A 16,110-nucleotide genomic window follows, 5' to 3' on the forward strand; every position below is an offset into this window, starting at 1 on the left:
ATCAAAAAGCAGTCCGAAAAATCCGCGAGTCACGAAAACAAACATTATTTCGTTTAATTAGGACTGAAGAGATTGCGAATGGTTCCTTGCCTTCTATTCCTCCTTCGTGTGAGAACGTCTGCTTGCATATCTGCAATCGACACATTTTCTTAATAAACATTGGACAACGCCAAAGCGTTGGCAATGTCTTGCGTTGAACGTTTCGCGTGGAGGGTAGGGAGTTTCTTCGTCGGAGGCAGGGTCGCTTCGCGGCAGTGCGGTCCCTTGACGCACGAACTCGTTGTAGGGTAACTCCGTGCACAATGCTATGTTGCAAAATTATGGCCTCCGAGATAACGGGAGTCAAGCCGATTCCCACCCAATCCGAAGCGAACCAAGTGGCTTAAGATTGAAAATGACCTCTTCCTAGAGTCGCACCGTGGCTGGATCGCGGAAAATTTTCTCCGGGAAATGGAACTTTTGGCTTTACACTATCCGAAATATCCGTTGTTCATATACATTACTCCTGTGCGACGACTGGCGGCTCCGAGCGAAAGTCCGGAATATCCAGCAAGTGCGAATCCTTGGAGTCCGCAAAAGCGGTCGGGCACTGCACTTGGTTTTGATTATTATGTTGCGAGGACTTCCGCTCTCCGCCGAGCCAAATTATTACGTCCGATATGTTGCCTGCTTCGCGAGCGCCGCATTATCAGAAACGCATAGAAAGAGACCGGAATACATCAGTTAGGGCCTCGTGAAAACATTGTGCGCAAAACAAATTTTTCCCATGAAAGTAATTTCCAGCAACACAGGTATGCGTAAGCGGCCACCACGTGGTTGTGTGGTGGGGCGAGAAGCAGCGGACTTGTAAACTAGACGTTGTAAACGCCCTCGTACCGATGTTCTAATACTCGGGATGCCGAAGCCGAAAAGGCTGACATGGACTTTCAACGGTGGAGTTGTGAAGTGTACAATAAGCTATGACGCAATTTTCACTATAACAGCCAAATTGGGGAAGTTTGCAACCGATAAAAACTGAACAAAAGAGTGTTTAGCGAGTATCATAGAGCTTCGACCAAAGACATTTTGACGAAAGGTCATATCAAGCACTCCTGAACCAATTCTGCTAATTTGTTTTTATGTTCCCTCCAACCAAAAATATAAATAAACTGGGGAACACCCGTTCCAGCAACGCTATGGTAGGTTAGCAACCAATCAAAAATAAATGAACAGGGGTAATGACCCAAACTTGCTTTATGCTTATAAAACAACTTAGTTTATATGTAAAAATAAATATCCACACACATTAGTTCGCTTTCGGCCAGCTCATAGCTGTTCGCGGAGTTTGTACACACATGGCAACGAACATCCACACGCGTACGGAACGAGCCCATGAACATACACAATACCAAAATACCATAAGGCATGCCACCGGAACACAAGAGAGGTAACCGATAGTGCCACGCCCACAGGCAAATACGGGAACACCACTGTTTTATCGCGAACGGTACCCACTGCTAGACAACATGAAAGCAGCAGCACAGCACTGGGCAGCAGCACCCCGAAGAACCCCGCAGAGGATGACGGCACAGCCACAGCAACCACACGAACGTCACAATAGTGGTAGAGGAACATGAAACAAACAAATTCTTGATACGTGGAACGAGCACATGGCGTCTAGACTACATCAAATATGCCTCTTGGTGGCCATCGGTTTATCCCTTAATATTTTACAGTTTGGGCCAGAACAACATGTGCCGCAACTTTTTGGGACACCACTCACGTAGTTCAAAAATAACAACAGCCACAGGAACGTTTCTAGTTTCTACAAAACAGAAAACACTACGACTTTGCCGCCGCTGCAACTGTTTATGGACAACGTGGAATGGCAAAGCGCCGCTTACATAAGGTGACTGAGGCTTTGATATAAGCGCACAATAACACCTAACGGAGGAGACATTATTCTCAAAGTATAAAACCTTTTCTTGAATAATCGATTGAGCGCATTTCACTTACCTTACGCCCTAGCAGGTTATCTTTCGTGAGCGTTGACCACGCAATATCTTCCGGTTTCCACATAACTTTATCCAGGGGACAGCGGTTGCCCTCTATGTCACCATGGCCGTCGTAGCATTTGTTGCAGAGGACGTGTTGACATGGCAACAGGGCTGTCGCGGAGGGAACGAGGCCGCAGGCGCTGCACTGCCTGGTCTTTGGGAAGCCGTCTACGAACACTGTGGGCTTCCAGTCTAGGCGGCTGTCGAAACCGAACACAGTGTACTGTGTGTCGGCGGCAGCCATCTCGAAGACTGCCCGCAGGAAACCTCGTGCCGCTGCACGTCCTGAAGGGCTAATAACACCCACTGCCGTTTTCAAGGGCGTGTCAGATAACAGAGGTAGGAACCGCCATTGGTCGTGTCTACCCTTTGATCTTTGCTGCTTTTATGAAAGCTGCTTGAGTGAAAAACCTGCTATCAGACCGCCTTATCACTGAGCTCGCCATGGATAACGTGCCAGCTAGTCCCTTCAGCCCAAGCGAAGGGCTGCAGATTCTGTCGTCCACTAGATATGGTCTATTACATGGATGCGACAGCATTGAATCGTATTCCCTGGCGGACCTGGCGGATGCGATGCGCAGGCCACCTCGGCCAGCCCCGTTCGAAACCGCATTTGTGAGATACGCCTCCCTAGCGCATTGGTCCCCTCTACATGGATGCGATGCGCTAAAATACCCCAATTCGACGCTCTTCTGTCGCGTTTATGTAAACAATGCCACAGCCAAACTGAAGGCTGCGAAATTTCAAGCAAGGGCGAACTGTCACGAAACACTGTTCACAGTCATTGATTTTGTTCGTAATCACTAGGTTTAGAAGTGTTAAACCTGAGCCAGTTTTAGTTTGCGGGCAGAAGCAAACGACGAAAAACATTTTAAACCAGGCACCAGGCAGAAATTTGGATTCCGCGTGCCAGTGTAACTGGGTAACAAGCAACCGCGCTGTATGTGGCTAAAGAATAATGTCAACTTCCTGGTAGAATTTTTTGTCCGTACGGGGAAAATCTCCATAGGCTGGCGCTTTCATTTTTCACCTGACTTCGGAAAACAGCACCGGTCACAATGCCACAAATTAGTATTGCGATCCGATGTTTCAGCCACTAACGCAGAGAAGCAGCGGGTGTGTAAATCTTTACTCAACTATTTGACCCTCTTGTCGTTTGCCCTAATGTACACAGAACTTGAATAACATACTATAGTAAAGTATTCTTCCTGGTTTTTCCGTGATTCCTGCAGTTATACTTGAAAGCTAACGTGCCTTTGAATACTATTGAACAGTAATCTGCCCGCGGCATACTTCTGACTGCTGCATGAATTGTAAGCATCTGTCTGTTTTAAGCCCCTTGCCCGCTTTATATGGCTCTTTTCTCTTGCGAATTTATATATCCGCCGCGTCAGGTTTGAGGTTTTTCTATTCCCCATACGGCATTTTAGAAAAATATGGATCTGTGTTTTCTTTAAATTGCGCCACTACATCGGTAGAAGACATTCCTATTTATGCCTATTTTCGCATTAGGAACGCACGATACACACACGAATAAACACACGCACACGAACGCGCTTCCAAGGGTGTGTATTGTGTATTCCCTGCTTTCGGTATTTATAAACTTCGCGCAGTGTTTTAACACTTCAGATGTCAAGGCCAACCTTCAACAAGCTCTCTTTGACTGTTAAAGCATATTCGTGCAGACACAAAAAGGCCGCCTGCAAAAGCTTTTCCCGCCTCTTAAAGTCTTCAAAAATAAAACGGTTTAGCAATTAATCTAACAAACACGCCCAGTTCATAGATGAGGTTTCTGTGAAGTACCGAAGTATACTGTTACAGTTTTACACCCATCAGAACAGTAAAAAAATGCTCTACCAGAACGTTTGCCTCCAAGTTGGCATGAATATTGTTTGCGGGCCGAATGGGCGTTACTTAAGCCATATCTTAGCTTTTGGCCTGCACCTTTTCAGCTGTAGCCATGAAGGAAATTGAAAGCAGCCTTTGAAAAATCCCCTCAAGCGCAAAGCAGAACTACAAAAGGAAACTGCTTCTTCTAAAAACTCACGATATACCACTCCGAGCCGGCAACAAGAATAGCTTTGGAAGCTCTTCCACATACGAACGATAGAGCGAACTCTTTCATGGGCAGTGTTGGAGAGAAAATTGCAAGACTCAAAGACGATGAGGAAAACAGGCTTCTGGGTAAATAATCTTGCCCTGGTTGGCTAGCATAAGCATAAGCAATTCATTTCTCTCTGTAAAGTAAAACATACTACACGAGAGGGGGCGGAAGGAAAAAAGCTGCCCTTTACAGCTTTAGCTCCCCTTACGCCCGACATAAGGCAACAGCAGTGATGTATCACGCAGAGACAGAACGACTACATCAATTCCACATTTTACACCATAGTAACGGTAATAGCAACACTGTACATTACAATAAAAAAGAAGCGGCTATAGAAAAAGAAAGACCTATGCAACGCGAAGCTGATAAACCGACAAAGCGGTAACCGAAAGTGGATGCAAATCCTCCGCGATGAATAAATCCCATTCCAACAAAAGCTTTAACATTTTCTTTAAGATTTTCATTATAAAAACATTATTTCCATTCAAAGGTAATCCGGCTAATTAGGCATTCAAGCAAGCGAAGGAAACTCTTCCATAAGGTAACCTCTTCTACTTTGCTACACCAGGAGTCCCCATTGGTCAACTTAGTACGGACTTTCGTTACGTGAACATGCCCTTTATCTAAGTATCAAGTAGCTGTGGAAATATCGAATTCTGAGCTGAAATAAAGAAGCTTTTCAATTGGGGACTATTTCTTTATTCAGGTAACTCATTTTATTATAACTCATTAAAATTGCAAGACGAACTCAACTTTAATCACACACAGTTCGGTGACTCCACGCGTATGGGCACCTTTACATTTGCGATATGCGTAGCGATTGCGCTCTCAACCAAAAAAAATTGTAGGCAGTGTAGAATGAATTCATTTTACAAATACCATTCCTCGAGTCTGCCGGGAACAGCATATACAGTCACCATTAGGCTATGATTGGATTGTAGCAGGGCTAAAGATCAAACCTCCGAGAGAGCCGCATTCGTGTGTTACTCTAGCCATGTCGGTCTCGTGCCCTGCTGGTCTTGGCTGGATGAATCTTTCTCCAACACAGAAATATTTCCTTTTACCATGTTTCCAGCCGTAAGAAACAAAGAAAACTTGAAGGTGGTTTTTTTTTTCTTTTTAAACAAACCATGGAAAGCTTGAATGGCTATTTGATTTGAACATCAGATGCCAGTCCGTAGTGTACCAACCTCTACTCTACTCTACGGTAACACTTGCCTCCCCACGGTTAGATGCTATCGCTCGCGTCTCGGCACTACTTGACAACCTTTTTGTAGCTAAGCTACACTGGCCGAGCTTGAGCAGTTTCGCGCGGGCCGTGATCGGCCGTTCTGCGCAAGCGCGAGGAGCATTAGATTGGTTTGGATCGGATCGGATTGGCTTGAATTGGCTTGGCTTGGATTGGGTTTTGATTGAAATAAATTGGATTGTGTTGGATTGAAATCCAATTTAATTGGAGTACGGGTGTGTAGAGAATTGAGTCTGCACATTCGCCGGTCTCTGCATTCCAGAGAAGGGACGTCATAGCCGCAGCAGACGCACTGGCGCCGACGCGTGCCTTGCTGTTAGCCTCCGTTGCGCAGTAGCCAAGTCTGACGCTGCGCCGGAGCCGCATGATAGCCGTTTCGCGTGGCTCCTGGAGAGCCGTGCTCCGGGCGGAGCTATGCGCGAGGAGAAGTGACTGGACTGGACTGGACTGGATTGGATTGCATTGGTTTGGAAATCGTATTAGCAACAGTAAGCATGATAATCAGCTATTCCTAGACAACCAGGAAACCCAAGAATAACCAGCTAAACCTTAGCTCACGCTACGTATATCCTGCCATAGCCGAGCTAAGCCACTGCTAATTTTTTTCGGTGGTTAAGATAACAGTGGAACTGGATGACATTTAGGTGAAGTGTCGAGTTTAGTACGATTTTATGTTGAATAAAATGATAAGTTGCCTGTTATTTTTTCCAAACGCATGTGTTGAGAACGTATTGTAAGCTATTTGCAGTGCCTAACCATTATTAGGTCCCAGAAGGGTCAACAGCAGATCGACTACGGTTCTTTTTATTTCGACTTCCCTTCCCTTGCACAACCCGTTTCCATCGTACCTTGAATAAGTAATCATCATGGTCGTGTGATGTGTTCACTGCTGTGCCGTATAGTTACCATAGGCCCTGTAATCTGGAAAACTTAACTTCATTGATCCAGGTGATGGCTTTGTTATCACGCACAGGCTTGAGGCTAATTGTATTGGATTTTTATTGCGATTATCCATGTTACTTCTGAAGCATTTTGGTCCCTATTTAAGGGACATTTTATTACCATGTTGATCTGCCATACTACTTTTTACCTCATAGCGCAAGTAGAAACTCCACTCTAAAAAAGAAGGTCCGATAGTGTACCATTAAAAACGCAATGCGGGCTTTGGAGCGGAAATTAAATTTCAAATCAAATTCGCAAGACAACTATATTTAACTAATACCCTTGTTATACAGTTTAAAGAATCTCGAAGAAGCAATGCAAACGCCTGAAGAATAGTACCAAATTGCATTTTGATATTTGTGTATTCACCCATACCAAGTATATTATTATCGGTAGAAGAAAACAATTCTATTACTGATAGCTTGGTGTTTTCGACTCCAGTACCGCAACCTCGCGCAATGTTGCTTTGAGAGTTTCTCTTTTCTGATCAGAAAAAATCATTTGCATTTTTAAAATCAGCAATGTTTCCTTAACACAGACGCGCCATCTAACCCGTGTTCAGCTGTGGGTGTAACTTTTTATCTAACAATTCCGCGGATAATTACAGTACTACTAATCATCTGCATATCAAATCTTTTCCCACTGGTGAAGTGCCCCACGTCTGAAGGTGGGCAACATTGTTGTTATCATAAACGTAGACCTGGGCAAAATGTAATTCATTCTAGGGTAACAAATTTATAATCCGTTTACTGCGAAACCCTGGAACACGTAACATAAAGAATTAGCTACAACCAACTCGAGAACGATAGTTTTGTTGATCCCCAACATACTTTTCATGCTGGTCATTCCTTCTCTGCTTGGCGAAATTGGTGCTGTAAATCTTTTCATGTTTCAACCAAAGCTCATGTTTCGACCCTCTTGCACTACCTGGGCAATGACGCGGGCCGTAGTTGCGAGTTTGGGATTAATTTTGACCACACGAGGATCTTTAACTTGAGCCGAAATGTTGACACTCGGGCATTTTTGCTTTTCGCTTTTATAGGAAAACTAACTACCGCGACGGGGTTCTTTTATTCTGAACAAGAACGAACAACACTGTTGGTAATGTGACGGCAGGCTACGTACCATTTCGTACCATTCTTTGCCGGGAAACCACAGGCAGGTCCGTGTAACGCGGTACGTATTTGCAGCAAAATACACAATTGGCGGGAGTAAAACACCAGATCCTTATATTAGTGCAGATGGAGATAATTCACCAAAGAGTATTATAAAAAAACTAAAAAAAAACAAGAAAAAAGATAGACGCCTCACAAAAAATGCCTTAAATATAAAAAGTAATCCATCATATCGTCTCGCTCAACAAGCAAAGGCTACATTAAAAACGCCCAGAAAAGAAGCGTCGGAAATACGAATGAAAATTCAGCTGAAATGGTCAAACTACGCCCTACGTCTTGCACCTTCGGAAAAATACATAATACCCGAACTAAAGCGACATAATCTTTTTAAAGGTGTACTTCTACATTCTTGGCGAAAAGGACAAAGAGACAACCTAAAACAATAAAACAATTCTGCGTATTTCGTTACTCATAGCCAGATCTGGCTATGCACTCACAGTGCAGACACTCGGTGTGAGAACGCTACGCATTAGCGGACAATTCTCTGGATTTCTGCAGATTTTTCTTCTCGAAGCGCCAGCCAAGGGAGAGGAAAATAATCACTGCGCTCACAGAATTGAGCGCTTCCGTCTTGCTACCGAGAAATGGTGCGGAGCATTCAGGCCTACTGCCCTCACTGCACCGGAGCGCAGAAAGACAGCCAATTAATGGTTCGTGTAACGTACGGCCTGTGGTTGTAAGGGTAGTGATGACGTTTCTTGAGATGGCTGCTTCGTTAGAAAAACTCGTTTACAGTGGTCGGTAGTGGCTACACAGTGCTGAGTAGTTTCCTTCACTGCCCGATTGCTTATATTCCCACTCTCGGAACACATTTATTTTGATGTATCTGAAAACAGACTCATCCCTGCATACGGGAGTTTTCTGTTTGAAAATCTTCAAGCGGCGGTAAAATGCCCTGATAATTACAGCCATGAACAAAACTTAGACAAGAAAGAAATTCAAGTCTTTATAGCGCATCATTCCTTCTTTTTTGGCAAGATTTTTACGCACAAAGTAGCACAACATTCGTCTTAACACGTCCTACAGTATTTTATAGACCTTTACTAAGAAAAGTTTCCATAGATCAGGTCCAGCGTCTTTGCATAGAAGGACAGTGTGAAAATCAAAATAGCTGCAGCAGTCCTCGGTATCGTGGTCTTTGTCGGTGCCACTAACGAAAGAAACCGATTTAGCGTGAGATGGTTACGCGAGATGATGCGAGATGGACAAAAATCCAACAATCTTCACATGTGGGCTGTTCCCGTGGTGGGATGTTGGAGAACTGTGCAGCTCCTTTGTGTCTTTCAGTGTCTTGAAACAAAGCCCAATAGAGACGCGGAGACAAGCGTTTATTTACCTTTTATTTTGGCGTATTTTCTTGCGTGATACAGTGTTGTTTAGTATGTATTGGTTCGCCCTGGCGAATCCTAAAAAAAAAGCAGTAACAAGCCCTTCCGCTACTTCAGTACCCACACTTTGGTGAAATTGAATTATTGTGACATTTATTTCTTTCGTCAGTAGTATCTGATTACCGGTTCTATGCCAGAACTTTTTGTAACTACTCAATATAGAGGGTCATCTCACCAGTGCGTTGTATAGTGCTGTGCTACTGTATACGTTCTAACCTTCTCACAATAAAAGTAAATCTTGCTTTCTATCCTACAAGCTTACCACTTTAAATTTTATGGAGACCTTGTCGTCCGTCACACATCCTCTCCTCTCGATGTCGGTGATTTTTATTGATGCTCTACTCCCTAATTGCGGGCTTCTCTCTCCTGTCGGCATTTCCACATCCGCTTTGTTAATTCCTACGGTGGAGTTTGCGGTGATGTACTCAGGGATTTCCTTTCCCTCGGCGTTCAAAACGTAACAATGCAGCTCCTTCTGAAATGGCCAAGTTAGTAGCAAGTCGTTGACCCCTCGGCATATCTGATAGCATAAATGAAGTCCTCTATCGTTACCATTTCCTATTATTGTAACCCCTAGAAGAATGGAATATCCATAAAAGTACTCAGGTCTATCAGCAAGAGCTGCCGCTTCTCCCTGTTGAGTAGCCACCTGCTTCAGAATAGACCACTTTTCGATGGTGAAGATGAAGGGCTCAGAAATACTGAGGGTATTTTGCAGGGTAGCTTTTACGCCGTTGACTAAAACAGAAAGCTTATCGCAGACGTCGCCGTTTAAACGTTCGTTCAAGCGTTTTAAGCTCTCATCTATATCCAGCTTGTGATTAAGGTTCTCTTCTGAGGAGGCGGCGAAGTCATTAAATTTTCTTTGCAGGTTGCGGCAAAGTGCAGATACTTCCCCGGTAGTTTCGGCGGAGGAAGTGTTTAACGACGCCTTCGTTTCCTTTGCTAACACTACTACTTCAACTAGCGTATTCAGAATTGTGCCCATGCTGTTCTGCATAGCTGCCAGCTCCTGGGCATTCCTACCAGCGGCAACCTGGGTCTGATCCAAGCTTTCTTTGAGGGTGTCGCCCAATGTCTGCACGGATTCAGCTACAAGCATGTGAGCAGCTGCTCGTTCTCTGAAAAGCTGCGCATGGCCCGCGATCAGTTGTTTTGTTTCATTACAGCAAGTTTGCAAAGAGGTGAGCTTGTCTTCAAGCTGTCTGAATCTTTCTGCGAATAGTGGGGCAAACGCGTCGGATGTCCCATCACTTCTGTTTCCAGGAAACTCTTCAGCAACACGGCAGTCAGTTTCCAAGTGACCGCAGAGTTCATTGTATGCCATGGATTTCTTGCAATGAATGCAGGTGACTGTGTGGCACCGGCAGTCCTCAAAATGATCCAAGATCTCGCGCACCGTACCCAGGGCGCCACAGCCATTTGCCGAGTTCCAGCATGTAATCTGCAGAGGCGAAAAGATGTTATGCAGCAGCGTATAGCACAGTACATATTTAGGGAAGTTCTATACGATTCACGCGACAACACGACAAGAACTGGGGCTTCATTAGGAATTTCTTACAAATGTGTTACAAAGGACAAAGGGTCCCCTAAAAAGGCAATAGCTGTTCCTTAGTGTGAGATACAAGAAACCGAACTTAAGCGCGGAAAAAAGGTATAGGAAATGGGAGAAAGAGGAAAGGCGTGCGTAAACAAAAGCGTAACTGTATCTTTTTCGGTGACCCCTCAGTTAAGCGTATAGATGCCAATAGTCGTCGTATTTGAACGATTCCTTCGACTTTAATTATTTCAGTATATAGTCACATGCTGCTAGCCTGCGTGCCAGGATTTACGCGGGAGTGAGTGAACGCGATACAAGAACCTCAACCGCATAACAAAGCGAAGAAAAACAATTGCATTGACTTTAGAGTGGACAATGCTATACAATATATAGATATTTATACATACTTGTATGTAATTAGAGCTACGTAAAATACTCGGTAGTGGCATGACTATACAAATAATAAAAAAGCAGGGCCATGACACACTCATTTCAAAAATAGCACTACACAAAAATAGCGGCAACCATTTTACCGCAATAAAAATTAATAAGAACAATCATGGGAGTTCTGTTAGGAATGGAAGTAAAGAGTTTCAATTAACCGTACTAATGAGCTGCAGTGCTTAGGAAAAATGACTCTTTAAAAGCAGTTGTTCGAAGGAGAAATTCTTGAAATATTTTTAGTGGTAAGACCATGTTGAGTGCAGTAACAGCGGTTCTAGGTAATTGGTCTTGTGTATTGCGAATTTATTGTAACATATGAGATCGAATAGCCGTAACTTATCCAGGCAGTGTGGAATCTGCAGTTTTAAGTGCAGAGTACTTTAGGAGCCCGGCTTCGCGTCCTAGCTCTTCCGATGTCACGCTACCTAGCACCGAAGTCACGCGGCGTCGTGCACCCAAGCAAAATCCCTGGGCATCGAGCACCCCAACAGAGGCTTTGAAAAAATACCCGCTTGCTCCTCGGTTCAACCTCCCGGGCAACAGTTAAGAGGATACTTGAGCAAGAGTTTTATATAAGCAGAACCGTTCGAAACGACTGGAACCACGGGTACCTGTCCTACATGTCCCAGTTATTTAGCGCAAACAAAACTACAGGTATATTTCCGGCAAAATATACGTAATTAACTGGAAGTCTTCGCGTTCTTTAAGGAATACTCGTTGGGTGGTTTTATGGTAGTAAGCAAAAAAGTGTCCGCCGAAGAAAGCATTACGCGTTCAGAATGGCGCAGAACGGAGCACATGCAGGTTGAAAGGAATAGAAGGAATAGAAGAAACATGCAGGTTGAAAGGAACAAAAGGAACAGAACTCCCGCTTGCGTTATTCCAGGAAGAACAGGAACAAAATATAAAGGAGATTGCGAGCTCTCCCAGGAGAAGTCACGCGGCCACAGTGAAGGCGGAAAAATTGAATTGCGTAGAACAAACCTTTGATGAATTTATTAAGCGAGGAGTGAGTTAGAGAGGGTAAGTGCGTGAGGGAAAAGACCGTAGAAGGGTGCCACAATCCCTGTGGGGCACGAATGCGCTACCCTTCCAGCAGCTTTCACGTTGAGTGGAACGGATTTAATGTTTTTTCCAAGTCAGCTGGCTGTGGAAGACTTGATGGATATGAACGCCAACAATAAGGGTTAACAATAAACCCAACCGCTTTTCTCTGCAGATTTCGTATAGATATTGGGTTGAGTAAACGGCTCCTGCACTTCTCCTGCGTATTCTAATAGCGGCCTGATGTTTTGCATGCTAATAGCCTAATGTCGCGCTTTGATTTCCCGATGTTTCTTCTAAGGCACCTTAGTGGACGTTTTTAGGAAATCCCAGCGTCCCTTGATGTGTGCCACGCCTGGCGAAGGTACACGGCTAATCCGACAGATAGCGCCACCGCCTCGACGGCCGCTCAGTGCGCTATCTCGGCTCGTGCTCCGGCAACCATACCACCCAACATAATGCACTGATAAACAACCAGACCCCCGTTGTTGAGCTTCGAGTACGTACATACCTAGGCGAGTGGTGTTGGAAGTGACCAGGACCCCTGCGGGAGGTGGCCACCAGCGTGCCGAAGTCAGCTCAACTGTTTCCGCCTATATCACAGGTGTGTTTTTTTCGTTGCTTCACTCTCAATGTGTGTTATGGGATCGTTACACTGGCAGTCAGACGCAACACTACGCCTAAGTATATGTGGGGAGGTACGGCCTCTATTAATTCATAACTGACAGGGTATTGAAGCATTAGGGAATGTTTTTTGCGAGTCAGTGACATTTAATTAAACCATTTTTTTCTAAATTAACTGTCACCTGCCACGTAAAGCACCTTTCCTTATTTTGCTTAAAGATGAGTTCAAAGTCGCTAGAGCTTTTCATGTCATGGTATAATGTGCAATCATCCACGGATAATTTAACTTTAACTAGTATTAGAAAGACAAGTGGCTCTAAAACTGGGAATTGAGGGACTCCAGACTGTCGTCTTCAATGCATGCAACTTGCCGCCTAGACCACACATGTTTAAATCCAGGCAAGCACGGAATAATTTCTCAAAATTGGTTTTAGCTTCAAAATATGTTTACGATGCAAGCCCCGGTCAAAGTCTTTTCCAGTTTAGAAAAATTGCTACTGGGCGTGCCGATATTCACAAGATCTCTTTATAAGTACATCGACAGCTCGACTGCTAGCACTTGGATTGCACACGTCTAGAAGAATTGACCGAAGCCCACCTCACCGCGCAGAGAAAACGCCTAGCCATTAGCCACACTGGATGCCACGTACTCCATCTCCTATACTGCGCAATCCCACACAGCATTTAAATGACGTCGGACACTGGACATTCGATCAAGGCTGAGAGTTCCCCCACATTCACGGAACCTGAACCCTCAACACCAGGAATAGAGAAGAGGCAGCAATACTGGTTGCTCGTAAAATGGTCACAGATCTTGTTTTATTACGGCAATATCGCCTATGGCACAAGTTAACACCACCTACAAAGTCCGTCATCGCCAACTTTAGAGGAGCAGGCAAACATTTTCAGAAAGATCTTATACCACAGCAGATCTCAATATACGGAGCGAGAAGTCCAGGACAGCTGTCACACATGAGGGACGGCTTAGAGGAAGTCGCAACAGCGCGTTTCTTCCCGGAGGTAACCCAGACCTTCAGCACCAGGAATGGTGACGTGTGGATGGTTATGAGAAACGCATGAGGTACGGCATGATAATAATATGGATGGGCGTGAGGAGCAGACGAAGGGCAATATGCGTTAGGCACGATATTACCAGGCACTTTTTCATGCCTCCTCGACGTGGGAACTAGCGTAGCGCACAGATGGATGCTCGCAATACACTTCAAATAATAGTAAAAAAACAGAAAGTGCAACGAAGAGAACCCGTGTCAACAGTACGGCACACGTTTCTGGATGCTAACAAAGCGGCTGATGCCGTCAACCGCTATTCCCAACGCGGATTAACCACTACACTCAGCTGCATCGCAAGAGGTCAGTCTATTACTATCGCTGTTCCCACCTAAAGTTCGTCTACTTCCCTCCTACAAGGAGCTAGAATTACGCCAACCTTCTCCATACGCCACCTTGATAATGGCGCATGGGAAATCCGCTGCCGTTCATGAAAGCCCCTATACTACAGCTTCATTGCCGCCGACTGTGGCGGCACTGCCCATGGCGTGGTGATTTATGATGATGATGATGATGATGATGATGATACCCACCGCTTCTCAGCGGCACTCAGCTTTATGCGGGCACAGACGAGAGAAAAGGAGAGTTGCCAGTGCGGAACGCCACGGGCCCTTTTCTCAAATGCGCCTCCGCCGGCTACCTAGGTCCCCTATGCTGCCTTATTTTACTAAAAACCTGTTCATGCACTTTGAATACCTCGCTTAAGTAAACGTTGAGATGTAATCAAAGGAAACCTAATTGGCTAAAGGAATTGCCTCCGAGGTTGGACCCAATATTCGGCTTGTCGTTTAACGTGGCTGACTTGGACGGAGTAGAAAATTTTATGAAGGTTTAGTGTGATCAACAGCCTCATATCTCTTTGCGACGAACCAGACGGTAACCCTTAATTGGCTGTTGCGGAATGAGCCTTTCACAACAGTTTCGGATATGGCCTGAATACTTTCTGGACGATATCTATATCAGGACGCAAACGCCCAGCTAAGCATCTTATCTACGCCACTTAATTACCGAACAAAAGGCAGGTATCTTCTTTCAAATTCCTTTGTAAATGAAAAATTGTTCATTTTACTTCCCATGGGACCGGTTTCGCAGGGGCAAGTGATACTGCGACCTCCTCATAAAGACGGATTAAGCCTGGTGGTCCGACAGTAGCATAAAAGGTGCAAAACAGATATTATATTTTGGCGGAGGGGACCCATACCACCTACCTTACACTTGAGGAGCTTGTCTTTCGTAGTACTTGACCACGTGACATCTTCAACTTCGTGGACATCGTTGTCTAAAGGACAGCGACTGCGTTCAACATCTCCGCTGGGAGCGTAGCATCTCCGACAGAGGACGTGACGGCATGGCAACAGGGCCACCATAGACGGAACGACCCCGCAGGCACTGCAAACTTTTGTCGGCGGAAAGCCGTCAACAAATACCGTTGGCCTCCAGTCTAAACGGCTGCCGAAGCCGACCACAGTGTACTTCGTGCCAGACACCGCCATTGCAATAAAGTTCTTATTGTAGAAGAGTAGTCCACTCGTTGCTTGGCTGCACGCCTACTAAACACTTGTAGCCGTGTTCAAGGCCGTCTAATATAGCAACACGTAAAAGTGAGATGAGTGGCTCTGTCTGCTTCAATGTTATCATGTTATCAGAGCAGTTCCTAGGGAACGGGTATTATCTCTCCACACCGTCCCACTGCCCTTCAACTCACAGATAAACACATCGAGGCTCTTAGCTTTATATACCGCACCGAACAATGCAAACAGTATTTGAAGGTCCATTCGTCTATACTCAGTATCTTGTTGGCATCGCATCAGGTTCGCGTACAGATCTTTGTGGAGGGGTAATAAGTTTCTTCACCGGGAGGTACTTTCGTAATAGTATTGGAATTTTCTCGACACAGTATGGAACGTTAAACTATTCCTTTAATTGCGCACTTCATTCACAAGAACAATTACCCCATATTGCCGTCACAGCCAACTGTGCTTCGCAAAATTTGATAGTTCCACTGTTACCAGCTGAATACGCGTATTCTGCCAAGGGCACCGAAACGACCCAAAGCGTGCTCGAGCCACCACCACGTGACGCTACCGAACGACGACTTTCCTTTTTGTCAACAATATACAGTGGCGATGGAGACGAAAAGCGAGAACACCCGCACACTCGAGATTCTGGCGCACGTTAAAGATCCCCAGTTTCTCGAAATTAATACGAAGGTCTGCACTACGGCGCCCCATCATTTGTGTTGCTGTACAAGGTAACAATCAGTACAAGGTATCAGTACTTATCAAGGTACAAGTATCAATAAAGAGTACAAGGGCCGTAAAAAGCACGAATTAAGTACGGCGATACCCTGTAAACGCCGCATATATCAATCTAAAAATACCTTTCCTCTGTTATTAGCTAAAAAGCGCTTAAAATGTTGATTTAGAACGTTCTTACATAAAACTACTCAAGTAAAAACGAAACAAGTAGGATTTCAGGGGCTCGAACTCAGGTCGG

At 44.9% G+C, this 16,110-nt stretch overlaps 1 protein-coding gene across 1 annotated transcript; it reads right to left on the reverse strand.

Annotated features, from left to right (window-relative positions):
* Window positions 1-8,384: 8,384 nt before the first annotated feature.
* LOC144157876 (TNF receptor-associated factor 2-like) lies at window positions 8,385-15,175 on the reverse strand. The gene is made up of 2 exons (XM_077688595.1): window positions 14,823-15,175; window positions 8,385-10,338 (listed from the first exon to the last, which is right to left on the reverse strand). The coding sequence occupies exons 1-2, from the start codon at window positions 15,105-15,107 to the stop codon at window positions 9,145-9,147; spliced, it is 1,479 nt and encodes a 492-aa protein (XP_077544721.1). The 5' UTR covers window positions 15,108-15,175; the 3' UTR covers window positions 8,385-9,144.
* Between the last annotated feature and the right edge of the window lie 935 nt (window positions 15,176-16,110).

This window comes from Haemaphysalis longicornis, unplaced genomic scaffold (genome assembly GCF_048455015.1).
Source record: "Haemaphysalis longicornis isolate Haplotype H1 unplaced genomic scaffold, Haemaphysalis longicornis Haplotype H1 scaffold_10, whole genome shotgun sequence".
NCBI lineage: Eukaryota > Metazoa > Arthropoda > Arachnida > Ixodida > Ixodidae > Haemaphysalis > Haemaphysalis longicornis.

What these genes read in the sequence shown, in the direction of transcription:
- LOC144157876 (XM_077688595.1), bottom strand. Translation starts at nt 15,107, where the DNA reads ATGGCGGTGTCTGGCACGAAGTACACTGTGGTCGGCTTCGGCAGCCGT. An exon ending in ACAAGCTCCTCAAGTGTAAG is followed by an intron (nt 10,339 to 14,822) that starts GTAGGTGGTATG and finishes TCGCCTCTGCAG; the next exon opens with ATTACATGCTGGAACTCGGC.